This window comes from Manis javanica, chromosome 10 (genome assembly GCF_040802235.1).
Source record: "Manis javanica isolate MJ-LG chromosome 10, MJ_LKY, whole genome shotgun sequence".
Lineage (NCBI taxonomy): Eukaryota > Metazoa > Chordata > Mammalia > Pholidota > Manidae > Manis > Manis javanica.
The window spans coordinates 47,275,515-47,303,460 of record NC_133165.1 but is presented as its reverse complement, the minus strand read 5'-3'; the positions used below and the strand labels follow the sequence as shown (position 1 = coordinate 47,303,460).

The 27,946-nt window shown below is 43.4% G+C and overlaps 1 protein-coding gene across 10 annotated transcripts in view; it reads left to right on the top strand.

The window, feature by feature from the left end:
• KATNIP (katanin interacting protein) overlaps positions 1–27,946 on the top strand; it is a 223,100-nt gene that overhangs the window by 60,650 nt on the left and 134,504 nt on the right. For 6 of the 10 annotated variants that reach the window (XM_036992475.2, XM_036992477.2, XM_036992476.2 and 3 more), the window contains 2 exons: positions 9,719–9,795; positions 27,695–27,861. In XM_036992475.2, the coding sequence (XP_036848370.2) occupies positions 9,734–9,795; positions 27,695–27,861 (229 nt within the window). In that variant the 5' untranslated portion in view covers positions 9,719–9,733. The remainder of the gene's footprint in view (positions 1–9,718; positions 9,796–27,694; positions 27,862–27,946) is intronic. The other 4 variants (XM_073215370.1, XM_073215368.1, XM_073215371.1 and 1 more) reach the window with 2 other exon arrangements.

Sequence of the window (27,946 nt, the reverse complement as noted above, 5' to 3'; positions counted from 1 at the left end):
TGTCTCCTCCACATTGCTGACATCTCTCATCCGAACAGCCTCCAAAGCCTCCTGCCTGCTCTCCAGCACCCACTCTGGGCCACCTCTTATTCCAACATGCAATAACCCAGAATGGCTCCACGTTGGTCTGGGTGAAGGGCACAACTCCCTGCTGTGGTCCACGTGGCTTTGGTGGTCTGGCCTGCTCAGTCCCATGTCACCCTGTTTTCCCCTTGCCCCCTGGCTTTAGCCCCTCAGTCTTTCCTTGTTCCTCTTACTCTCTGCTTTCTCTCACCACGTGAACTTCACATATGCAGCCACTTGGCTTAGCACTCCCCTCTCTTCCCTAATAACTTGTTTATCCTTCAGAATTCGGTCTGTTGTCACTCCCCCAGCGAGTTTCATCTGACCTCCCTGCCATAGATCTGTTTATCTGTTAAAGCTGCTCAAGCACCACACACCTACTTCCAGAGCACTTGAAATGGTTGATGTATGTTTGGTGGTGATTTTGTTTCAAATCAGCCTCCCTCACTAGACTGATTGTTCCACAGGGTGGGGGAGGTGATGGGGGAAAAAGGGACAGTAGGAACTACTTTATATTCCTTTATCTGTGTGACCTCATGTGACAGTGTGTAGGGAACGTGGAGTTTGGGACCAGACCCCCAAGCCCCACTGCACTGCCCTAGACTTGAACGTGAGGTTTCACTCCCTACCTCGGATTCCCTGCCACCCAGCCCCATCATTGGCACAAACAGACTTTGTTTCTCTTCAGGCTTAAAACAGGCCTGGGATGTAAGAAGCGAGGTGCCTCTGGCTATCCCCTGGGACCAGCCACTGTGCTCTGACAACTCTCCATCCCATCCCTAAGACAAGCTTTTGGGGTCTCCTTGCATTGCGCTTTTTTACACACTGTTCCCTGCCTGGATGCCCTTCCCGTACCTCTCCCACCCTCCCCCATCACCTGGTGAGCTCCTCTGTACTCAGTGCCATGTCCTCTCTATAGAGCCTGCCCAGCCCCCGAGCAATGCCAGAGACCCACTCACTCGACATACTGCCCCTGGCAAGGGTGCTTCCTCTTGGCAGCACCTACCCCATGGTGTCAGAGCCATTGTCTTTCAGTGGCCACCTTGCTAAGTTCTTTGAGGGCAGGGATCTTGTCTTCCTTCCTTCCTTTCCTTCTTTCGCTCTTTGTTCCTTCCTTCCCTCAAATACTTAGTAAGTGCCTTGTGTGTGTCAGACAAGGGTCAGAGGCTGGGAGATACAGCAGTGAGCCAGCACTAGCCCGGCCCTTGGGGGTCTGTCATCCCAAACAGGGAACCACAAACAAACCAACAGAGATGCTTTCAGGGAGTGAAAGTGCTGCCCCATGGAGAAGGCCTGGGGTAGTCAGGAGAGGTCTAGGAAGGCCCACACAGGCCTACGAGCAAGGTGGAAACCTTCTAGGCAAGTGCCATGGCCCGAGGAGGAAGGGGCTTGGCTTCTCTGAGAAACAGCCAGAAGAGCTGTTGGCTGGGGGTGGGGAGGGAAGAGGAGGAACCAGATTAGTTCATCTCTGTCAGTCTCTGGCCTTTTGCCAAGACTTCTCCTATGTCCAACCCATAGGATAAGCTCATGGAGTACTTGTTAAATAAATCAGAAGGGGCCCCTGGGGGCAGACCCTGGTGAGCTTATATTCAGGCATCCAGCTGACAGGGCCAGTGGTGATAGGTTAGATCCAGGTTAGATGTGCTCTGTGGAGGTTCATTCTCTTAGGAAGAAAGTTCTCAGTGCTGGAGACAGATAGTAGGAAGGAAAATTCCACCTAGCCGGCTCTCCTCCCGTCAGGCCAAGTGTCAGGTCCTGCAGGACTGGTAGGCTCTGACAGGTAACATCCACCCTAAATCAGTTTGGCACCAGCCTGAGAGCACGACAATGGGCCTGCCTCTTTCCTCCACAATCAAAGGCTGTTTGTGCTGCAGATGGTGCTTCCAGGGTCCCTTGCTGGCCTAGTCCCCTGCTGAGCTCTCTGAGGAAGGCAGCCGGATAAGGGGGGTGGCAGTAGCCACAACCCTACTTGACTTCATTCGAACTGAGCTGAGATGATGTCATTCTGCTCAAAACCCTCCAACAGCTTCCTGGCACCCCACAGTCAAACCAGAGTCCTCCCCACAGCCCCGCACCCTCCTACCCACTCCCCATTTGCTGCCAGTGCTCCAGCCACACTGGCCTCTGTGCAGTTCCTCAGACATGCCAGCTCATTCCCACCGCACGGCCTTTGCACTTGTTGCTCCTTCCTCGAATCAGCTGTCTGTCACTTCACCAGGGGCCTTCTCTGAGCCCTAGTTAAAAAGCACCTCCCTTGCTCCCACACTCCCTCCCTCGCTGCTCTTCTTGACCTTCTGGTCTCCAGGGCAGGCAGCACCATCTGACATACTACATATTCGCTTATTTCTTTCATTGCCTGTCTCTTCTCTCTAGAATCTGAGCTCTGTAATAGCAGAGATTTTGATGTGCTCACTGTGTGAGTGAACATATGAATTTGTAAAATGAGAGAAGTCAGTGCCACACATCTCACTTAGTTGTGTGGACATTGACATTCCTGCACTGTGTTTCCTACTTCACAGCATGTAGGCGGCACATAAACATGTTATTTTAGTAGGTCTATATTTATGTCTGCCTTCTATTTATGGCAAGCAATAGTGATCTTCCATTTATGGCATTAATACAGTTTCCTTTTTCCAGTAAACTCATTCAATATTTTAAAAAATGAGAAAATCTATTTTTGTCAGCCTAAAAGATAGCTTATAATACACATTGCAATCTTACAAGAAAACTTTTCCAAAAGGAAAAAGAAATGTTAATTATTTTCTAGCAGTTATATATAGAAAATGATTTTTTAGTTAGCTATGTAAGAAAAACATATTCCTATAAATATAGCCTACTGTGTCCTGGAGTCCAGGAGGAAATCTTAGATTCTAGGTCTGCGTCAATTTTCTACAAACCCAGAAACTAAATGTAAAATCTCAAGGTATGTATTGTTAGCAGTAAATAATGGTACATAGCAGGATAATGGAGTGATAAATGTAAGTCTAAAATATTTGAGAAAAACCCAGACTCTTTCTTTGATTATCCTTGTGGTGTGTACATAGCATGTGATTTTGTTAGCACATCTACCCAGGGCATGAGAAACTCGAACCAGTGCTGTTTCATTCTACCTCTAGGAGGTGGTATCAGCCACTGCTTTAGGCCTTGGCTACTTGGCCTGTTTGCAATGGAGGCATATTGAACACAGAGGAAGGGAGCACTTTGGTATGTCAGCAAGAGCAGTTAAAAGCAAGCTCAGAACTACACTTCTTCATTCAACTAATGCATGTTAAGGACTTACTACACAGCACTGGGATACAAAAGAATCACTGGAAGAACAGAGGAGTTGGCACTTGGGGTGGGTTTTGAAGGAAGGGTTAGTTTTGTATTATAAAATACATTTGGGTCATCTCTTACTGTGGGCTTAGGGCTGTCACTGAGAACGTTCATGAAAGTATCATTTTATTCCTCTGCTGATTGCATCTCTGAGCCATAGGACATGGCATAGACTTTGGATTGAGACCCCAGAGTATTAGCTCTCTCAGTCTACTACCACAGAGGACTCATTCAGGTGTGAATCACACACACACACACACACACACACACACAACCACACACAATTCAAAGTGGCTTCAGTAAAGAAAAGAATATACTAGCTCTTGTGACTGAAATATCCAAGAAGTGCTGGCTTCAGGTGTGGCTGGGATGGGGGGCACAAGAGAGGCTATTTAAAACACAGTTTAGAGGATCTAGTTACTGTCTGTTCTGGCTCCCTCTGTCCTTAATTCTGCTGCATCTGTGTTGGTGTCACCATGGAACATATAAGGATGTTCATAATGCCAAACCTAATCTGTTGATAAAAATGAGCTCTAACTTTGTGGTGGCCTAGTAGCTCTTGGCTTGTATCAGCAATAATTCCAGGGGTAGAAGGATGGGGACTTTTCTAGCGGATTCAGCTAATTCCAGCTGAGTCTGTTGACCTGGCTTGGGCGGCATGCCCAGCCCTAAACCAGTCGGATGGCAGGGAGGCAGAATACCCTGATAGGCCAGGCTTAGGTCTTGTGTTTCCCCTTGTAAGGCAGCAGTGTTATTTCTACCCATACCACATGGACTGAGAGTGGAAGAGAGGTGGTTTCCCAAAGGAAAATCAAGATGATGTAGCCAGAAGAAAATGAATAGATAGTGAGCCAATGGAAACAACAAATGTCCAGTATTTCCACTCACATGCATTGTGGCCTATAGGCAATTTGCTTCAGCTTCCAAAACCTCAGTTTCTTCCTCTGTAAAATGGGGATAAGGATCCTGGGAGCATAGCATTACTGTGGGAATTAAACACACTTGCAGAGAGCATAACAATTTGCAGTTGAGGCAGCCTGAATAACGGCCCCAGTAACCTGGGGCGTTCACTTGTCACTCATAAATTGTCCCTCAGTTAAGATGTGAGCTTGGGGGAAGGAGTAACTCAGGTGTGTGGAAGTGCTCTGTGAACCTTGCAGTGCCCCAGACATGGTGTTTTCACAGCTTCATTATTAAAGCATTTGAAGTTATTGTTCTTCTCTGCTGGGACCTGACACCTGCAAGGTTAGGGCCCTAGCATTCCCACCACAGCTCAGCTGCTCATTAATGCAACTCAGGCTCAGGCACTCACGAAATCAGCTCTGTTTAGGAGAATTCCAATATTCTGGCCTCAGAGGAGTATGTGATCCCTGAAATACAGACTCTGCCCAGTGCACTGATTCTTGGCATTTCTTTCCAATTCCATTTTTCCCCCCAAAGAGAATTAATAATATGGCATTGATAAAACTCTACACCATCTCTGGAGCCAGCAGTAGGGATGAAGATAACACTAATGGCAGTAAGACTTTGCTTCTGTGTCACATCCAAACTCCTTAGACCCTTTGCCATACTTAACTCACACCTTCTGAGCACCCATCACTAGTCAAACCCAATTTCTGGCCAGTCCGTGAATGTGTGAAGCTTTTTTAGGCTCCGCATTTTGCCCATGCTAATTCTGCTGCCTGGAATGCCTTTCTCTTTTCTTGTTACCCAGAAAACGTTTCAACTTTAAAAATCCCAGCTCAGATGTCTCCTTATTTATTCATTCACTCAACCAGTATTTAGTAAAGGACCACTGTGTGCTTGACACTGCCCCAGAGGCTTGAAATACACAAGGGATCAAAACAGTCCCTGCCTTCATGGAGTTTTCATTCCAGTGCAGGGACAGCCAAAAAGTAGAGGGCATAATGAATGAGATCAAGTAGATACTATGTTCCTGGAGGACTGAGGGTGGGGTGTAGCTTGCAGTGTTAAATAGGGTACCCAAGGAGGACCTCCCCAAGAAGATAAGTTCCACATCAAGCCTTGAAGGAGGTGAGGAATCTAGGCATTTAGCTGAGAGAAGAGCACTCCAGGCAGAAGGAATGGTGAGTCAGTGGCCCTGAGGTGGATGCAGGGTGTGGAGGATTCTGGAGTGAGGAGGAGGAGTGGAGTGTGGAGGTGGGTCAGAGAGGTGAGTAGAGGCCCAGCGCACAGGGCCGCAGGGTTGCTGGGACCCATGCAGAGTCCAAAGCAGAGGAGTGATGTGATTGGATTTAAACGTCTATCAGGATTTCTGTCAGTAGCAGGGAGAACAGACTTCGGGGGCACAGACAGGAGCAGGAGACCAGCAAAGGGTGGTAGCAGGAGGTGGGGAGAAGTGGTCAGAGTCTACACATACAGCGGTTTCCACATGGAGCTGGCGGATTGGCTGCGAGCAAGGCTTTGAAGGTGACGTTCAAGGATTGGTGGCTGGCCATGCCCTCCAGGGCCCCTCCGTTCTCTCATTTAAATCCTTGACATCACATTTTATGTTTTATTTTAATCATGTGTCTCCTTTTTTGGGTTTCAGACGCCTTTGGTAACTTAATGAAGTCTGCGACTAGGGAGAGGCAATGTCTGGGCTCTGGGCAGGGTTGGGTTAACTGAGTTGTTACTTAGCAACCTTAGCAATTGTCATCCTGGTGCTAGACAGTGGCGAGGTTAAGACTAGAGCCCAGGACTCCAGACTCCACCTGTGATGTACCCCTGCTTCCCATGGTTCTGCTTTCCAGGAATTTATAATCCATCTGGGGAATCAATAAAAAAATAAGAAAGAAAAGGATCCTAAGTTACTTACACTTTTCTCCTAGTTAATCCTTAGAACAGCCCTGTGAGGTATACTTCATTAATATCCCCTTTTACAGATGAGGCAACTGAGGCTCAGATAAGTAAGTTCAGGGTCCAGGGCTCACCCCCAAGTTGCCAAATCCCCAGATAATTAGTAAGCAATATATACTTATATGCTAATAACTTAGCACATAATTATATACTATTTCACACTGTATTGTATATAATTTAATACTAATTGCAGGGTTTCAGAATGATCTGAAGTGAGTGGGGGTGAGAATGGCAAAGGAAGGCTTCATGGAGACTTTTGAGAACCCAGCTGGGACTTGGAGAGGATTCAGAAGCAGGCTGGAGGGGAATGGGGTGGATTTTTTGAAAAAGGAATAGAAAGATTAAGACCTCAGGGATGAGAATGAGCATAGGTAGGGTGGGGATGGGGGCCAGGATGGTGCTATTTAAATAAGGGACTCTATAAATGTATACGTAACTGATGTTCACGAGAACTTTCTATGTCAGCTAGCATGCTAAGTCCAATCCACGTTTAACCACATGAGGGGAAAAAAATCCAACCAGACGGGTACCATTTTTACCTCCATTTTAGAGATAAGGAAACTCATGGCAGTGTTGTGACTAGAAGCCAGGCTCAGACTCCAAAGCTCATGTTCTTCCCAGCTCAGGTTCAGAGACCATCTGACTAGAGAAGGGCATATTGTGACAAGTGGGGAACAAGATGGACTAGTCTAAGTCCTTACTACTTGAACTGTGGCCCATGGCATTGCCTGGGAGCTTGTTAGAAATGCAGACCCTTTCCAGTCCTCCTGCATCAGAACCTGCATTTCAACATGATCCCCTGGTGATCTGTATGCACATTAGCATTTGAGAAGCATGGGGCTGGAAAGAAGCTTGGCTGGATATATGCCTGTGTTCTTCAAGTCCTGATGACATCTCTCTCCTGGCAGAGGCAAATAAATGCATTCTGGGAGGGTTCAAGGTGAAAGCCCCAGGCAGCCACCACAGGCTGAGATCTCTTTGAAGTCTAATATTTCATCTAAAAATGTCATTGAATGTTTCATTCCCTAGCGTACTATATCAGTGGTCATTTTAATATTTCAAAATGACTATGTAAATTGCCGCAGAGTAGGATTTGTGTTCCAGGAATGTGCATGGGATGGGTTTCCTTGTATCTTAAATGAAGTAATAATAACCATTTCAAGGGCTGCTGTGAAGATCAAAGAAGAATCATGTATGTGGAAATGCTGCGTAAACTCTCTGCATCATATCTATGCTGTGATTCTGGAAGGGACTAAGAAACCTCCCCAGACCCGGTTTCCTGCAACCAGCTGTCCCAAGGATGTACCTTTCTCACATCCAGGGTGAGGCAAGGTCAGGCCCATGGGGGACAAAGTAAACTCTGGGCATCTCAGGAAGCCAGGGAAATAACAGAATAGGGACAGCTATTGCTAGTTGGCTTGTTTGTTTTAATTCCTTATAATTTCATAATGTCACTCTTTCTCTTATGATTCCCCACTTCCTGATGGTTTGGCTAGATTAGCTCTTGCAGGAGAACCCCAGTAAAACTCAGGTTTTGGAGACATCAGGAAAGGAGAGAAGGTGGGATTACTGCACCCTGTCCCCAAGTGGGCCTAGAGGTGGGAGGATCCAGAAGGAAAAGTGGGGATGACAGGGAAAGATGTAAGCAGATGGCAGCAACCTGGAGTCCTACGGGAAGAGGGACGAGTGGGAGGGACTGGGCTGTCAGCCCCGGACCAGGAGTGACTCTGGGTTCCCCATCCAGTAGGCCTGTTCCCTTGTAATCAGAAAGAGATGTCAAGACAGGGAGGTGACCCACAGAAATGAGATGGACAGAGACAATGACCACCCAAGGCTGAGACCGAGGAGGAAGGGCAGGAGGAGAAGGCACAGTAGGGAAGAGAGGAACATTCAGAATGTCAGAAGTTAAGGGGGAGCATTTGGGGAAGGATGGGTGGTCAGCAGTTCCCTGGCCTGGAGCAATCGAAAAAGATGAATAAGAAAGCTATTGTATTTGGTTAAGGAGATTATGGGTCACCCTTAGATAGGGTTCTGCTAGAATAATGGGGTTAAAGCCAGATTGTGAGAAGTCAAAAAGAGAATAATGGAGATATTTTTCCTTTCTCCCCATGATAATAGCTAGGATTTTCACACAAATTGCATTTCTATTACAAATGTCTTCCTTGCCATTTAAAATCTAATCCCTGTAATTTATGACTAGAACCAACTTGATATTGTCTCTCTAATGCATTCCTTGGCAAAAAAGTGATTCTAGAAACATAGAAAATTACAAAGCTTATTTATAGTGTGATCCTATTTTTGTTTGTGTGTGTATTTATAAATATGTATTTGTGTATACCATAAAGAAAAACATCTAAAAGGATATGTACATTATAATGGGGGTTTTACTGTATGTTACTTTATATACCACATTATAATGGAAGTTTTATTATATGTTACTTTATATATGTGTAGTTTGTTATACATTAATTATCCCTCCATAAAGCTGTAAAAAATTATAATAGGAATTATCTCTAATAGATTATTGTATATGATATAATTCTTTTGGCAGCAAATGACAGAAACTCAGTTGAAACTTCTAAAGCAATAACTAAGTTGTCCAGGTACTTCTTCAGACATGGGTGAACCCAGGGGCTCAAATTACGTCATTAGGAATCTCTCTCTCTCTCTCCATGTCTCCAGTTTCTTCTTTTTTATTGACTTCATCTCAGGCAGTTCCATACCTGCATCTCATCAGCTTGGTGCCCCAGTGGAAAGACAGCAGTTTTTTCCAGAGTGTTTCAGCAAAGTGCCATGACCTGTGAATTATTGTGGCCTGGGGGAGCCACTGTTGATTGGCAAGGCCAAGGCCAAAGTCATGTGACTCCAGAGGAGAACAAAGGAACTTTCAAGGGCATCTGAAACCAGTGAACTGAAAGAAGGGGTTGAATGGTTCTCCAAAGGAAATCCAAAGCTTTGTTGCCAGGAAAGGAGACACAAAGCCACAAATGTCTGCTGTAAGGGAGCCTTTGCTCTCTGGGTCAGACAATTTCGTAATGACTTTGTAATGACTGGGTTGTTTGTAATAAGCATACATTTCTCTTGCAATTGCAAGAGAAAAGTGAGATGCCCTCTTGAACAACTTATTTAGGTTACATCTGGTTATGATAATTCAGGTAACTAAATAATGAGTGTGGTGAAAGAGCGAAGCCCAAATCCTGTCAGAGCCCCTGATTTTCTAAGGCATGGGAGGAACAAACAGTGGCAGGACTGGGGAATTGATCTCCTTTCCGTAGATTGTTAGTTGCATCTATTCAAGACCCACTGGAGCATCAGACAATCTCTGGGGCTCTGGGTCGCTAGAGTGATGCACCCAGGGAGCTGGGCCTTCGTCAAGGCCAGCCTCTGCCTCTCAATCTCCTGCGAGGTGTGTGCTGGGCCTGGGCCTCAGTAAATGCTTCCCTGCATTCCGATATCACACTGCTCTGTTTCTTCATTTCAGGGTTACACTAAGGACATGGTGACAGACTTTGATGAGAAACATGATGAGTATTTAATATTGCTTCAGCAGAGGAACCGGTAAGATGAAGCTGCTTGATGGCAGCCCTTAATACTAGCAAAATAAAAATCCTATTTAGATTTATTAACAGCATGCAGGCTTTGTTTCACATAGGAGTGGGATGCAGTCACCCTCCACTCAGAGGCTTGGAATATTACCTCAATCCAGCTCTTATTTCTCCATTCACTGATTTAATTGCATCTTTTCATTGTAACAAACTATTCGACATGTATGTACCACCTCTTGCCTCCCTGCTACTGCTCTGGGAGAAGGGGATTTGTCATGAAATGCTAGAATGTAGCAGGACTTGTTCATTAGACCCCTGAATGGCCCATTCTGTGATCTTACAGGCTTTGATGGGTCCTTGAAATCTGAGCCTGTAATCATTCCTTGTTATGTAAAGATGGAGTCATTTTACATTTGTGTTTGAAATTGTTCATATGTCATTGGAAGTTAATTTAGTACTGATTTTTGACTCTGGAGTTGTGGTACTTGAAAAAACCTGCAGTAGATGCAGTGTGTAGTGAGTGAGGGCAAAGCAGTGTGGTCTGGTCTGAAAGAGGCATTGTCTCCTCACTGCCCTTGCTGGGCTGCGAAAGTTCATTTTCAGTTCACTGTGGTTTGTCTTCATGCCCTGGAACCTTGCAGTAATCTGGGTTTGCAATGTCAACTGCTAGAAGAGGTCAGGCAGTGAATGAAGCCAGCTCAGTGGGGACAGTGAGCACCTGGAATTGGAATTCTGCCATCCAAGTTGCTCAGCTCAAGCCATTGTTTTTTGTGGGAGAACAGGCCCAGGGGCCCATATCCTCCAAGACTGCCAGAGAAGCTGGTAATCTGGATTTGTATTGTGAAATCTCCTGAGTTTTAAAATGTTGGTAATGAATTCAAATTAAACCACAAAACAAATGGAAGAACATTGCAAGCCCCTAAAACAGATCTGCAGGATGGAGACTGATGGGGCTACGGATTTGGGCCTTTGTGTTGTGGGAATGAGCCTGGGTCCTGCAGGCAAGAGAGTCTGGGTCATCCTGAATGTGGATTCAGCCCTTCCATAACTGGCTGAACTCCTGGTGCTTGTTAACTGGAGCCCTCATGCCGTGTTCCATGGGACAAGTTCTCATGGTGCAGCATAGTCCCACGTGCTGTAGGAGTTTAGTATTCCTGCCCACTGACCCCTTTACTCAGTTCCACTAAGAACCCCAGTATCTCTGACAACATCCAACCACATTTCCCAATGGCCCCTCACAGTGAGGCGGTACCACCCCCAGTGAAGAACCTCTAAATAGATAGTCTCCAGGACCAGCCAGGAACACCAAGCAATGTCCTCTGTGCCCAGCTGCTGTGTGCTCATCTCTTTCCATCCCAGGGGTGACCTCAAACTAGAATAGTGGAAAGCTTGTGCTGATTAGCTCAACATGGGTTTTTACCATCATTAATGCCTCAGAGCAAGATGGTTTTATTCAGTTTCTGGCAGGTTACATGGTACCACCGAACACCTGGGTGATCATTTAATCATGCACTTGTGACTTGTCTGGGAGGATAGTGCAATAGTTCCTTATGAGCAAATTGCTTCTCATTAATGAGGGGATCAATAGGTGCTTGATCAAAGAGATACCAGCCAGTAGCATTATGAGAATCTCCAGAGACAAGGTCGCAGCACAAAGGCAATTTAAAAATATGCCAAAACTGAGTTGCCATTAAAGTTTGGGGACGTGTTGTCATCAAGAGGGAGCATGCTTGGTAACAGGACATTAGAAGGTAGAGCTGGAAAGAAATACCTCCAGATGGAGTTGCATGAAGGGTGGGAGAGACCCTGAGCCATCATCGGGTATCGCTTTAAAGGTTCCTTTTCTGGAATGCCAGCCACCTGCCAGTCACCTTACCACTATCATTTCATGTCACCTACACACTTCCTTCCTAATGAGACAGATACAGTTATTGCACCCAATTTACAGACAAGAAGCAGAGATCCAGAACAGTGAGCAATTTGCCCAAGGTCATGCAGCCAGGAAATAGTGGAGCTCAGCCATACTTCTTTATTTATGTTTTGTTTGACATCCTCATAAATAGTCGAGAGAAACCTGCTAGGGATGCCAGTGGCTCCAAGTTCACTACAGAGTGGTTTTGTGGGAATAAACTGCAATTTGCTTGGAAATCTAATATACTACCAAGTAGAAAACCAGCCTCTGAGCTTCACACTGGGCATAGTGGGAGGTGAAGACCCAGGTTGTTTCTCTGGGTTGGCTTGCAACCTGAGCAGGGGTGTGCAATCACTGGGGTGAGATTAGGAGAGATGTGCCCAGAGCACAGCTGCCTAGAAGATGTGGGGTGATTTTATCCTTTCAGTCATTCAGTAGGATGTCACCAACTGCCTTCTCAGTGCCTAGCATACCACTGTGAGAAAGAGAATATTGTGATGTGGAAGACACACACTGTATTAGTTAGGGATTCTTTCATGGAGGGGACAGAAACCCAAGGACTTTAACCAACAAAGAAACTTACTGGTTCATGAAATTAAGAAATCCAGGATGATACTCTTGCTTTAGAAGATAGTTGGATCCAGATACTCAAAGTATGTCATGGAAATCCATCATTCTTCATCCCTCAGCTCTGTTTTACCATGTTGGAGTCATCTCAGGCAGGTACTCCCATGGAGGCCAAGCTAGCAACAGGAACTATGCACTTACACCCTACCTCTGCGAAAGGGAGAGCACTGCTTTCCTAGCAGTTCCAGCAAAAGTGCTGAGGAGGGTTCCCATTGGCTTGTCTGGGGCCCCATTCCCATTGCTGAGCCAGTTGCCCTCTGTGTCTGGTGAGGACGCCTGGTGACTCACCATTCCTTGGCCACCCCAGTAAGCTGGGCAGTGGAGGGAGTGTCACCTAAACCACAGGGAGTAAGAGCAGGAATGGAGCCGCTCCCAAAGGCCATCTGAGGCGCTGTGTTTGGAAGATGCAGGAGAGTTGTGGGCAGGCAAATAGAACAGGTGTTCACCACACAGCCTTTGCCTTTGAAGAATTCCCCGGATGGTGGCAGGTGAGCAGAAAGCCTTCTATGACTATGCCAGAAGAAGCAGAAAATGCTTATGTACCCCAGGAGAGGATGGGGGAGGGTGGGGAGGCTCTGGCAAGCCCAGGTCACCCCTGCACAAACTCCCAGAGGACGCTTAGTGATTCTGGTTACTCAGCTTCATGAGAGACGTAATCATGCCTGACAGGACTCATGAAGGAGCAACAGAGTGACTCAAGGGCTGAGATATGAGGACTGGCTGAAGAGCTAACAGCCAAGAGTGGCTGTAATATACCCTCTAGGTTGTAGCAGGTGGACCACATCCAAGAATCCAGCAAGGCATTGTTTGTATTTTGAAAAAGGTCATTTGGGAAGCTTATAGGTGCCCCAGGAGGAGATGGAGGCAGAAAGAAGAAAGGGAGAACCAACCTCCAGGGGGCCCTCTCATAGGCCAGTCTCTGAGCTGGAGCCTCACCCTGGTATTCTCCTCTGTCCTCACGACAACCCAAAGAGGTATAGGCATCCCTGGAAGAGGAAACAGGCCCCGGGAGTATAGGTGCTGGTCCAGGGGCACCAAGCCAGGGAGATGGCAGAGCCTCCAGTATGGAGCTTTGTTCTCCACACTCTGCCACCACCACCCACATGGATGGGGTGGTGACATCCTAAAGGACAAATACGAGAGCCTGTGGGCACCCAGGTTTGGGGAGGAATGTCAGGCTTTTTGCACCACTGCCTTCCACCTGTCCATCCTTCAAGGCTGGACTCAAATTCCAACCTCCTAAGAAGCCCGCAGCTGGGAGCCACTGCTCCTCCTCTGAGCTCTCCTCACTCAGAGCTGCTGTGGCTGATACCTGGTGAGGAGACAAGAGTGGTACCACTGACAGACAGGCTCTGGAGCCTCATGGACCAGAATTTAACTCCTGGCTGTAGGTTTTAAACCTTGGCTCTCTGACCTTGGGCAAGTTCAACTATAAAACAGGCCAACGGTATGGCCTGCATCCCAGGGCCAGTGAAGGATTATGGGGAATGAGAGACTGGAAGGTCCATAGTGAGCCTATCACCCAAGTGCCCTTTCTTCACCATCACTGTCACCATCATCATCATCATCACTTTAGTGTTAAACATCGCTCCTCCCTGCACTGACCTCCAGGTAACCCTTGAATCCTAGATCCTAAGAGAAGCCCTCAGTTGACCCTTGGGGTAACACACAGCAGCCACAGCGTTCAGAGACAGGCTAGTTCAGTCATAAACCCAGTCACAGGCCTGTGAGCAACGTGCCATCCGCCCTTTGAGCTCAGCTAAGTCCTCTCACCACCTAGGTTCCCTGTTTGTGTCCTGGCCACCCAGCCATTAAGCATGTTGTATCCTTCATCATGCCCTCTCATGACACCCTGTGCTCTAACTCATGGTTCCTCCAATTTCTCTTGTGTACAAAAAAGCTCTCTGTACAAGTGACCCCACAGGTCAATACTGGATAAAATAGAAATAATGCCTGCGATATGCATCAGATACCCGGTAGCTGTATTAGGGGGCACATCCACGTCTTCTCTCCCTGTTAGGCCTTGAGTTTCTTGGGGTCACATGTTCCAGAAAAAGGTATTGAGATTGCTCCTCACTGTTTCTCATACTGCACACAGACCCTGTCGTGCCCGGGGCTCAGAGTCCAGTGGGTAGGAAGGGAGAACAAATAGCACACAGATACTGTACAGTAGTGTCAGGCCATGAAATGTGTGCTGTGAAACAAACAGAGCCCATGAGAAAACAGAGTGAGGCATGGGCCTGGGGGACAGGAGCACCATCTTTGATGAGGCAGAGACCAAATCTGCTTTTTCTGAATCTCCTACACCGTGGTCGGCTCCTTATGCAAAGTACGCTATCAAGTTTTAAAAAAACACTTTTCTGTGATGCTCCATGAATATTACTGATAGCTCAGCTGTAGTAGGGGAGTTCCTTTTGGTGATTCCTTTCACAGTCTGAATAATTATCTCCTCATTTATCAGTTTCATAAATCCACATTTTCGTAAATCATTCTGCTTGAGAGAGGCACATGTAAATGTGCCGCAGATGCACTATTACCATTAAGGTAGCATCAGGAGACAGGGCAGTCTCTAGAGGGAAGTTGAGGCAGGCACTCTCTGCCTCTGTGGTCAGATTTTCCACTCTTGCGGCCTCCCAGGGCTTGGGCTCCCTGCCCTCTCTCCCCGGAGACTGCTGGTGCCCAATTCACCTTTGGATTGTTTGCTCCAGCAGGTGCAGCTATTGCCATGTTTGGAAATTGTCTCTTAGTTACTTGTGTTTTCCTTCTGTTTTATGCTATTGCCCAACAATCAGGCATTGCCCAGGCTTCCAAGGCTGGCAAGAGAAAAGCAGTCAGTAATAAACGCTCCTGCCATGGTTGTTGAAAAGATGGATATATCACCCACAATACCACCATCCTACCTCAACAACTGATTTAATTTTCACATTTATCACCTTCTGCTCTGGGTCCACATGCACACTTTTTTCCAACTTTGCTCTTACCACAAATGTATCATTTTTATTCTGCCCTTTTCACCCCCCACTGCACAGATCACAAACAATCCCCCAGGTTGTGGTAGACTCCTCATATTAATAGCAGCTGTGTGTGATCCCAGGTTCCACATCCCTAGGGTTGTACATTTGGGTTGCTTTCAGGGTTTTGTTATGACTAAACATTGACCATTGTTCCTGATCAGGGTAATTTCCTGGAATGTGCTTAATAGGCAAAGACTAAGCCTATTGGAATGTGCTTAATAGGCAAAGACCAATGCCATGCATTTTCTACATATTACTTTTGAGAAGGTTCTGTGTTACCAGCAGTGTTTAAGTTTGCCATTGTCAACATATCTGGCCAGCTTTAGAAGTTGTCTTTGTTGTGACTGCAGCCAAACTGCATAATTTACAACCTAGCCACTATCGTAGCTGTGTGACCTTGGGCAAGTTACTTAACCTCTCAGTGCCTCAGTTTCCTTATTTATTAATGGGACAGTAAAAGTAATTACACCATAGGATTCTTGTAAAGATTAATGTCTTAATGTAGTCAATCCTTACAATTCACAAATTCCATATTTGCAAATTCACCTACTCACTAAGATTGATTTGTAACTCCCAAATCAGGACTTGTATTGCTTTTGCAGTCATTCAAAGACATGTGCAGAGTGGCAGAATGTTTTAGGTGCCTAATATACGTGTTCCCTACTGAGGCAGAACCCAGAAACACTCTGTCTTCTTGTCTTAGCTTTTACACTGTAAAGAAGTGTCCTTTTTGTGGTATACTTAGTGCCATGTTTTCCACATTTTTGCGCTTTTTGTTGGTGATTTTGCTGTTTAAACTGGCCCCCAGGCATAGCAGTGAAATGCTGTGTGGTGTTCCTAAGAGCAAGAAGGCTTTGATGTCCCTTATGGAGAAAATACATGTGTTAGATAAGCTTCGGTCAGGTGTGAGTTGGAGTGCTGCTGGCCACTAGTTCAATGGTAAGGTATTAACTATATATTAAAGAAGGTGCTTTTAAACATAACCACACATAAAGTAAGGTTATCTATGGATCAGTTGATAAAAATGTTGCGACCAGAGGCTCATAAGAGCCAGATGCTGTATTTTCCCCTAGGAACATTGGCTCAGTATTCACCACCTCAGTGTTTGCAGTGACTTTATAGAACTTTATATAACTTTATATAACTACTGCAAATAATGAGAATCAACTATATGTAATGGCACACAGCACACACTTTTTATGTGATCACTATTACTATTGTTTTTAAAAATGTACATTTTGCTAATTTGGAAGGAACTTAGTCACTGACAAGGAAGCACACATGTTACCATACTTGTTGGTTGTATTTCTTTTTTTTTTTATATTGCTCACACAAACACAAAACACATATTTATTTTGAAGCCATTCTCTTACAAGATAAACAGAGGCATATTAAACATTTTAAGAGTTTACTTGAGCAGCAATCAGAATCAGTCAGTGCCAAACTGGGACCAGGGACACTTTTCTAGAGAAAAGACTGGAAGCAAAGCCAGGAAATTACTGGATTGGCTATAACTTGATGCTGGCGGCTGTGATTCCTTGACCTAGGTTTCAATTTTGTAACCCTAAGACATTTAAAGCCTTATAGTTTGGTCCACTTACATAGGCCACCTGGCATTAAAGCCACCTCAGTCTAATGACCTCTTGTTAATTAATTTAGCCATTCCAAACTCTTTATGGAATCGTTGCAAGGTTAAGGTTCCCCAGGAGTCTGAGGCGTGTCCTTTAATACAAAGTTTTCAGTCAAGATAGCACCTGGCTATCAGTTGTCCTGTTATTCCTAAGCTTAACTTAATGGCTCCTTTCTTTTCATGACTTTGGCATTTTTTAAGACCACAGGTCAGCCATTTTTAGAGTATCCTCCAATTTGGGTTGGTTAAAAAGTAACTTATTAAAGGTAATTTTTTTTTTGAGAGGGCATCTCTCATATGTATTGATCATACAGTTGTTAACAACAATAAAATTCTGTATAGGGGACTCAATGCACAATCATTAATCAACTCCAAGCCTAATTCTCAACAGTCTCCAATCTTCTGAAGCATAACGAACAAGTTTTTACATGGTGAACAAGTTCTTACATAGTGAATAAGTTCTTACATGGTGAATAGTGCAAGGGCAGTCATCACAGAAACTTTCGGTTTTGATCACGCATCATGAACTATAAACAATCAGGTCAAATACGAATATTCGTTTGATTTTTATACTTGATTTATATGTGAATCCCACATTTCTCCCTTATTATTATTATTATTATTATTATTATTATTATTATTATTTTAAATAAAATGCTGAAGTGGTAGGTAGATGCAAGATAAAGGTAGAAAACATAGTTTAGTGCTGTAAGAGGGCAAATGTAGATGATCAGGTGTGTGCCTGTAGACTAAGTATTAATCCAAGCTAGACAAGGGCAACAAAACATCCACGGATGCAGAAGATTTCTCTCAAAACTGGGGGAGTGAAGTTCTAAGCCTCACCTCTGTTGATCCCCAATTTCTCACCTGATGGCCCCCCTACAACTGTGCCTGTCTTAGGTTGTTCCTCCCTTGAGGAATCTTACCCATCTCTGGCTAACCAGTCATCTTTTGGGGCCACACAGGGAAATGTAAAGTTGGCAAGTGAGAGAGAAGCAATATTGTTTGAAAAAGGTTAGCTTTTTACTTTTTCACAGATTTATGCTCTGTGGCTTCTATGCCCAGCATTTGTCTTGAGGTATCTTTACCACTTGGAAGAACTATGATACTCGGTAATTTCGATATGAGGAATGAATTCTACTTAGGGGTTGTAATTATGAAGGAAGAAGAGAAGCTATAGAAGTAGAAGACACAAGAAAACATGGGAAGATTGATTATTTCTTTGACATATCTTCTTGTAGTGTAACATAAGCGTGTATAGGTTTTAAATTATTAATTAAATTGCATACACACATTAACATAATAGGAATACAGCTACATAACCAAAGCAGACCTACAATTACCAGCCATCTCCAGTGAAACCAAGAAAACCAGTTAGGCACCCTAGGCATTTGTGAAAACTTATCAATGATATGATGGATATTGTCTAACTGAATTTGAATATTTTGAGAAAAATCAGACAAATTAAAACAACACATTCCTGGGAACTGTTCACATCCCATATGTTCTTTTAACAGTAGATGGTCTGTAGTCGCAAGATTTTGGAGCACTGCAACTTGCACTTCTCCTAATTCTTGGTTGAGTTCCGACAGTATAGATCCAGTCAAATTTGTTGTTTTATTGTATGCACAGGCCAGCTTAGATATCTCCTTCTTCATCCCAATGGCAAGTCCAGGAACTGGTGGGATGAATGCAGCTGCAACTGCAACAGCGCCAGGATCTTTGTTGAAGTTTTTTGATGATCATCTTCTGGAATGACTCTTCCAGAGAATGTTGATGTTGGAAGCTCTTCTTCATATCGTATCTTAATTCATTTTCTGGGTAGCCAAATTAGGCTTTGATCCTCTGTATAAACACAAACAAACCCTTTGCTCACCCTTTGATATGCCCTTTATATCATCGTGAAGAATGTATTGGAGATCACCACACAGGAACTGCTTTTTTTTTCAAGAGAAAGGAATATTATCAGAAAAATGTACTTCCATAGCTGACCATCTGACACCCTTTAAATGACCAAAATTAAGAATATTTAAAGCATGCATTAATCGGTGATTTGCAGTTAGTTTTATCCTATCAGGGAGTAATCCCCCTTTTCTTTCTTTCTTTTTTTTTTTACTAGGCTCTCCCCTATACTGGGTCCCCCCCACAAACCCCCTTACAGTCACTGTCCATCAGCATAGCAAAATGTTGTATACTCACTACTTGTCTTCTCTGTGTTGTACAGCCCTCCCCTTTCTCCCACCCCCCATTATGCATGCTAATCATAATGCCCCCTTTCTTCTCCACCCCCCCTTATCCCTCCCTACCCACCCATCCTCCCCAGTCCCTTTCCCTTTGGCACCTGTTAGTCCATTCTTGGGTTTTGTGATTCTGCTGCTGTTTTGTTCCTTCAGTTTTTCCTTTGTTATTATACTCCTCAGATGAGTGAAATCATTTGATATTTCTCTTTCTCTGCTTGGCTTATTTCACTGAGCATAATACCCTCTAGCTCCATCCATGTTCTTGCAAATGATAGGATTTGTTTTATTCTTATGGCTGAATAATATTCCATTGTGTATATGTACCACATCTTCTTTATCCATTCATCTACTGATGGACACTTAGGTTGCTTCCAATTCTTGGCTATTGTAAATAGTGCTGCGATAAACATAGGGGTGCATCTGTATTTTTCAAACTTGAGTGATGCATTCTTAGGGTAAATTCCTAGGAGTGGAATTCCTGGATCAAATGGTAAGTCTATTTTGAGCGTTTTGAGGAACCTCCATACTGCTTTCCACAATGGTTGAACTAATTTACATTCCCACCAGCAGTGTAGGAGGGATCCCCTTTCTCCACAACCTCGCCAACATTTGTTATTGTTTGTCTTTTGGATGGTAGCCATCCTTACTGGTGTGAGGTGATACCTCATTGTGGTTTTAATTTGCATTTCTCTGATAATTAGCGATGTGGAGCATCTTTTCATGTGTCTGTTGGCCACCTGTATTTCTTTTTTGGAGAACTGTCCGGTTCGTCTGCCCATTTTTTAATTGGATTATTTGTTTTTTGTTTGTTGAGGTGGGTAAGCTCTTTATATATTTTGGACGTCAAACCTTTATCGGATCTGTCATTTACAAATATATTCTCCCATACTGTAGGGTTCCTTTTTGTTCTATTGATGGTGTTTTTGCTGTACAGAAGCTTTTCAGCTTAATATAGTCCCACTTGTTCATTTTTGCTATTGTTTTCCTTGCCCGGGGAGATATGTTCAAGAAGAGGTCACTCATGTTTATGTCTAAGAGGTTTTTGCCTATGTTTTTTTTCTAAGAGTTTTATGGTTTCATAACTTACATTCAGGTCTTTGAACCATTTTGAATTTACTTTTGTGTATGGGGTTAGACAATGGTCCAGTTTCATTCTCCTACATGTAGCTGTCCAGTTTTGCGAGCACCATCTGTTGAAGAGACTGTCGTTTCGCAGTCCATGGATTGTAGGTCCATGGCTCTTTTATCAAATATTAATTGACCATATATGTTTGGGTTAATGTCTGGAGTCTCTAATCTGTTCCACTGGTCTGTTCTTGTGCCAGTACCAAATTGTCTTGATTACTATGGCTTTGTAGTAGAGCTTGAAGTTGGGGAGTGAGATCCCCCCTACTTTATTCTTCTTTTTCAGGATTGCTTTGGCTATTTGGGGTCTATGGTGTTTCCATATGAATTTTTTAACTATTTCTTCCAGTTCGTTGAAGAATGTTGCTGGTAATATGATAAGGATTTCATCAAATCTTTGGCAGGATATATTGCTTTGGGCAGGATGGCTGTTTTGATGATATTAATTCTTCCTAGCCACGAGCATGTGATGAGTTTCCATTTGTTAGTGTCCGCTTTAATTTCTCTTAAGAGTGATTTGTAGTTTTCAGGATATAGGTCTTTCACTTCTTTGGTTAGGTTTATTCCTAGGTATTTTATTCTTTTTGATGCAATTGTGAATGGAGTTGTTTTCCTGATTTCTCTTTCTATTGGTTCATTGTTATTGTATAGGAAAGCCACAGATTTCTGTGTGTTAATTTTGTATCCTGCAACTTTGCTGTATTCTGATATCAGTTCTAGTAGTTTTGGAGTGGAGTCTTTAGGGTTTTTTATGTACAATATCATGTCATCCTTAAATAGTGACAGTTTAACTTCTTCTTTACCAATATGGATTCCTTGTATTTCTTTGTTTTGTCTGATTGCCGTGGCTAGGACCTGCAGTACTATGTTAAATAACACTGGGGAGAGTGGGCATCCCTGTCTTGTTGCCGATCTCAGAGGAAAAGCTTTCAGCTTCTCGCTGTTCAGTATGATGTTGGCTGTGGGTTTATCATATATGGCCTTTATTATGTTGAGGTACTTGCCCTCTATACCCATTTTGCTGAGAGTTTTTATCATGAATGGATGTTGAATTTTGTCAAATGCTTTTTCAGCATCTATGGAGATGATCATGTGGTTTTTGTCTTTCTTTTTGTTAATGTGGTGGGTGATGTTGATGAATTTTCGAATGTTATACCATCCTTGCATCCCTGGGATGAATCCCACTTGGTCATGGTGTATGATCTGTTTGATATATTTTTGAATTCGCTTTGCTAATATTTTATTGAGTATTTTTGCATCTACATTCATCAGGGATATTGGTCTGTAATTTTTTTTTTGGTGGGGTCTTTGCCTGGTTTTGGTATTAGGGTGATGTTGGCTTCATAGAATGAGTTTGGGAGTATTCCCTCCTCTTCTATTTTTTGGAAAACTTTAAGGAGAATGGGTATTATGTCTTCTCTGTGTGTCTGATAAAATTCTGAGGAAAATCCGTCCGGCCCCAGGGTTTTGTTCTTGGGTAGTTTTTTGATTACCGTTTCAATTTCTTTGCTCGTGATTGGTTTGTTTAACTTTTGTGTTCCTTTCTTAGTCAGTCTTGGAAGATTGTATTTTTCTAGGAAGTTGTCCATTTTTTCTAGGTTTTCCAGCTTGTTGGCATATAGGTTTTCATAGTAGTCTTTAATAATTCTTTGTATTTCTATGGAGTCTGTCATGATTTTTCCATTCTCATTTCTGATTATGTTGATGTGTGTTGATTCTCTTTTTCTCTTAATAAGTTTGGCTAGAGGCTTATCTATTTTGTTTATTTTCTCAAAGAACCAGCTCTTGGTTTCGTTGATTTTTGCTATTGTTTTATTCTTCTCAATTTTGCTTATTTCTTCTCTGATCTTTATTATGTCCCTCCTTCTGCTGACTTTAGGCCTCATTTGTTCTTCTTTTTCAGTTTCGATAATTGTGATGTTAGACTACTCATTTGGGATTGTTCTTCCTTCTTCAAGTGTGCCTGGATTGCTATATACTTTCCTCTTAAGACTGCTTTTGCTGCGTCCCACAGAAGTTGGGGCTTTGTGTTATTGTTGTCATTTGTTTCCATATATTCCTTGATCTCTATTTTAATTTGTTCGTTGATCCATTGATTATTTAGGAGCATGTTGTTAAGCCTCCATGTGTTTGTGAGCCTTTTTGTTTTCTTTGTAAAATTTATTTCTACTTTTATACCTTTGTGGTCTGAAAAGTTGGTTGGTAGAATTTCAATATTTTGGAATTTACTGAGGCTCTTTTTGTGACCTAGTATGTGGTCAATTCTGGAGAATGTTCCATGTGCACTTGAGAAGAATGTGTATCCTGTTGCTTTTGGATGTAGAGTTCTATAGATGTCTATTAGGTCCATCTGTTCTACTGTGTTGTTCAGTGCTTCCATGTCCTTACTTATTTTCTGCCCGGTGGATCTATCCTTTGGGGTGAGTGGCGTGTTGAAGTCTCCTACATTGCAGTCTATTTTCCCCTTTAGTTCTGTTAGTATTTGTTGCACATATGCTGGTGCTCCTGTGTTGGGTGCATATATGTTTATAATGGTTATATCCTCTTGTTGGACTGAGCCGTTTATCATTATGTAGTGTCCTTCTTTATCTCTTGTTACTTTCTTTGTTTTAAAGTCTATTTTGTCTGATACTAGTACTGCAACCCCTGCTTTCTTCTCTCTGTTGTTTGCCTGAAATATGTTTTTCAATCCCTTGACTTTTAGTCTTTGCATGTCTTTGGGTTTGAGTTGAGTTTCTTGTAAGCAGCATATAGATGGGTCTTGCTTTTTTATCCATTCTGTTACTCTGTGTCTTTTGATTGGTGCATTCAATACATTTACATTTAGGGTGAGTATTGAAAGATATGTACTTATTGCCATTGCAGGCTTTAGATTCGTGGTTACCAAAGGTTCAAGGTTAGCCTCTTTAGTATCTTACTGCCTAACTTAGCTTGCTTATTGAGCTGTTATATACATTGTCTGGAGATTCTTCTCTCCCTTATTATTCATCCTCCTCCATTCTTCATATGTTGGGTGTTTTGTTCTGTGTTCTTTTTAGGAGTGCTCCCATCTAGAGCAGTCCCTGTAAGATGCCCTGTAGAGGTGGTTTGTGGGAGTCAAATTCCATCCACTTTTGCTTGTCTGGGAATTGTTTAATCCCTCCTTCATATTTAAATGATAATCGTGCTGGATACAGTGTCCTTGGTTCAAGGCCCTTCTGTTGCATTGCATTAAATATACCATGCCGTTCTCTTCTGCCCTGTAAGGTTTCTGTCGAGAATTCTGATGATAGCCTGATGGGTTTTCCTCTTTAGGTGACCTTTTTCTCTCTAGCTGCCTTTAAAACTTTCCTTGTTCTTGATCTTTGCCATTTTAATTATTATGTGTCTTGGTGTTGTCCTCCTTGGGTCCTTTCTTTTGCAACTTCTGTGTATTTCAATGGTCTGTTCAATTATTTCCTCCCCCAGTTTGGGGAAGTTTTCAGCAATTATTTCTTTAAAGACACTTTCAATCCCTTTTCCTCTCTCTTCTTCTTCTGGTACCCCTATAACACGGATATTGTTCCTTTTGGATTGGTCACACAGTTCTCTTAATAGTGTTTCATTCCTGGAGATCCTTTTATGTCTCTCTGTGTCAGCTTCTATGCATTCCTGTTCTCTGGTTTCTATTCCATCCATGGCCTCTTGCATCTTATCCATTCTGCTCATAAATCCTTCCAGAGTTTGTTTCACTTCTGTAATCTCTTTCTGGGCATCTGTAATCTCTCTCCGGACTTCATCCCTTAGCTCTTGCATATTTCTCTGCAGCTCTGTCAGCATGTTTATGATTTTTATTTTGAATTCTTTTTCAGGAAGACTGGTTAGGTCTGTCTCCTTCTCTGGTGTTGTCTCTGTTATCTTTGTCTGCCTATAATTTAGCCTTTTCATGGTGATAGAGATAGTTTGCAGAGCCGGCCCGAGTGATGGGTGGAAGAACTTCCCTTCTTGTTGGTTTGTGGCCTTCCTCTCCTGGGAGAACAGCGACCTCTAGTGGCTTGTCCTGGGCATCTTCGTGCAGACAGGGCTTCTGATTCCTGCCTGGCTGCTATGGAGTTTATCTCCGCTTTTGCTGTGGGTGTGTCTTGCCTCGGGCTGCTGCTCTGATGTGGTGGAGCCGCGTTGGAGGGGGATCACCGGGAGGCTATTTATCTCCATGAGGGGCCTCCCTGGTCCTTGCTACCCAGGGGGTTAGAGTGCCCAGAGATCCCAACATTCCGTGCTGCTGGACTATGTGTCCCGGGACTCTTCCGTCCGGTTTTGGGGTCCCTGTCCCTTTAAGACTTCCAAACAGCACCCCTTCATGCGGCGCTGGGTTCTCACAGGTGTGGATGTGTTCTGGATGTTGTTCTGTGTCCTCTGGTCTCTATTCTAGGAAGAGGTGTCTTTGTTATATTTTCATAAATATATGTGGTTTTGGGAGGAGATTTCCGCTGCTCTACTCACGCCGCCGTCTTGGCTCCACCTCTCTTGTTGGTTGTATTTCTTGAGCGAAATAAATCTGATTGATGCAGGGATGTGTAAAGGTGTTTTTGAAGACACTGAAGGGTCTGGCTTCGGTTGGGAGTACTTCTTGAGGGGCTGAAGAGGACACTGCACTTTTTAATTTATTAGTATTAAGGTATCATTGATATACCCTCTTATGAAGGTTTCACATGAAAAAACAATGTGGTTACTACATTTACCTATATTATCAAGTCCCCACCCATACCCCAATGTAGTCACTGTCCATCAGTGTAGTAAGATGCCACAGATTCACTATTTGCCTTCTCTTTGCTACACTGTTTTCCCCATGGTCCCCCACACCATGTGTACTAAACATAATACCCCTCAGTCCCCTTCTCCCTCCCTCCCCACCCACCCTCTCTCACCTCTCCCCTTTGGTAACCACTAGTTCCTTCTTGGAGTCTCTGAGCCAGCTGCTATTTTGTTCCTTCAGTTTTGCTTCATTGTTATACTCCACAAATGAGGGAAATCATTAGGAACTTGTCTTTCTCTCCTGGCTTATTTCACTGAGCATAATGTCCTCCAGCTCCATCCATGTTGTTGCAAATGGTAGGATTTGTTTCTTTCTTATGGTTGAATAGTATTCCATTGTGTATATGTAGCACATCTTCTTTATCCATTCATTTACTGATGGACACTTAGGTTGCTTCCATATCTTGGCTATTGTAAAAAGTGCTGCGATAAACATAGGGGTGCTTATGTCTTTTTGAATCTGAGAAGTTTTATTCTTTGGGTAAATTCCAAGGAGTGGGATTCCTGGGTCAAATGGTATTTCTATTTTTAGTTTTTTGAGGAACCTCCAGATTGCTTTCCACAATGGTTGAACTAGCTTACATTCCCACCAACAGTGTAGGAGGGTTCCCCTTTCTCTGCCTCCTCGCCAGCATTTGTTGTTCTTAGTCTTTTCAATGCTGGCCATCCTTCTGGTGTGAGGTGATATCTCATTGTGGTTTTAATTTGCATTTCCCTGATGATTAGTGATGTGGAGCATCTTTTCATGTGTCTGTTGGCCATCTGAATTTCTTTGGAGAACTGTCTCTTCATATCCTCTGCCCATTTTTTACTCAGGTTATTTGCTTTTTGGGTGTTGAGGCATTTGTGTTCTTTATATATTTTGGGTGTTAACCCCTTGTCAGATATGTCATTAACAAATATATTCTCCCATACTGTAAGATGCTTTTTTGTTCTATTGCTGGTGTCCTTTGCTGTACAGAAACTTTTTAGTTTGATGTAGTCCCATGAGTTCATTTTTGCTTTTGTTTCCATTGCTCAAGGAGATACATTCAAGAAGAAGTTGCTCATCCTTCTATTCAGGAGATTTTTGCCTATGTTGTCGTCTAAGAGTTTTATGGTTTCATGACTTACATTCAGGTCTTTGATCCATTTCGAGTTTACTTTTTTGTATGGGGTTAAACAATAATCCAATTTCATTCTCTTGCATGTAGCTGTCCAGTTTTGCCAACACCAGCTGTTGAAGAGGCTGTCATTTCCCCATTGTATGTCCATGGCTCCTTTATCATATATTAATTGACCATATATGGTTGGGTTTATATCAGGGCTCTCTAGTCTGTTCCATTGGTCTATGGGTCTGCTCTTGTGCCAGTACCAAATGTCTTGATTACTGTGGCTTTGTATTAGAGCTTGAAGTTGGGGAGCATAATCTCCCCAGTTTAATTCTTTCTTCTCAGGATTACTTTGGCTATTTGGGGTCTTTTGTGGTTCCATATGAATTTTAGAACGATTTTCGCTAGTTTGTTGAAGAATGCTGTTGGTATTTTGATAGGAATTGCATTGAATCTGTAGATTGCTTTAGGCAGGATGTTCATTTTGACAATATTAATTCTTCCTATCCATGAGCATGGGATGTGTTTCCATTTATTGGTATCTTCTTTAATTTCTCTCATGAGTGTCTTGTATTTTTCAGAGTCAGAAGGTCTTTCACTTCCTTGGTTAGGTTTATTCTTAGGTATTTTATTCTTTCTGATGCAACTGTGAATGGAATTGTTTTCCTGATTTCTCTCTCTGCTAGTTCATTGTTAGTGTATAGGAATACCACAGATTTCTGCATATTAATTTTGTATCCTGCAACTTTGCTGAATTCAGATATTAGATCTAGTAGTTTGGGAGTGGATTATTTAGGGTTTTTTGTATACAATGACAGTGCACTCTTTATGGTAATGTAATATCAGCATTGGGGACAGGAACAAGCCAACGTGTGAGATTGGGCTTTAGAGAAAGCTGAACTTAGACCTGGCCGTATTCACGCCAAAGGATGTGAAAATATCATTAATCTTGAACTAAAGCCTGCATTGATATATTTTAGCTACATAAGAATATAAAATGACTTGAGATATCAGGGGTGAGAACACATTTATCTATTGAAGCAAAAAACTAGTTCCCCTGGTCTGACAGAGGTTGTTTTCTGATTTGTAGATGTGTTATACATGAAATATCTCTCACAAAGGCTTAGACCCTAAACCACATTTTGTTACACATCGAACAAAGTGCTGCTATCCACCTGAAGTAGAAATGCATAAATTGGGATCATCCCAGGAAATCCAGGCTGTGGGGTAGTAGCACCTATGTGTGCCTTCTATTTTGAGCCTCAGAACAAAAGCAGATACACCCCTGCAGGGACAAAAACAGTCTCCCCCTCGCTGTTCTCTGTGTGTGTTATGAGCCTCTCAGAGGCTGTTAATAGGTGAACAGCTAGGCACCCGCCACCTGGCCTCTGATTAGAGATGCTTCGCCCATCAGAGCAGCAGTTTCCTCCCTGTGTGGGAGTGGGCAGCGGTCAGGGCTCCTGTAATGAGGAGTGGAGCAAGCGATTGTCTCTCTTCCAGGATATTAAAGCATTTGAAAACTAAGGACCCCATGCAATTGAGACTGGAGCACTTGGAGCAAGGGTTCTCTGTCTATGTCAACGGGGCCAATTCTGAACTGAAGACAGCACCACGGAAAGCCATCCATGCTGACTTCAGAAGTGTCTCGCTCACTGAGGGGACACACGGTGAGTGCAGGCCCAGCCAGGCCAAGCAACAGCTCTGGTAACTAATTAGGGACAGTGGAGCCACCTCCTATGCGCATGAAGTTAC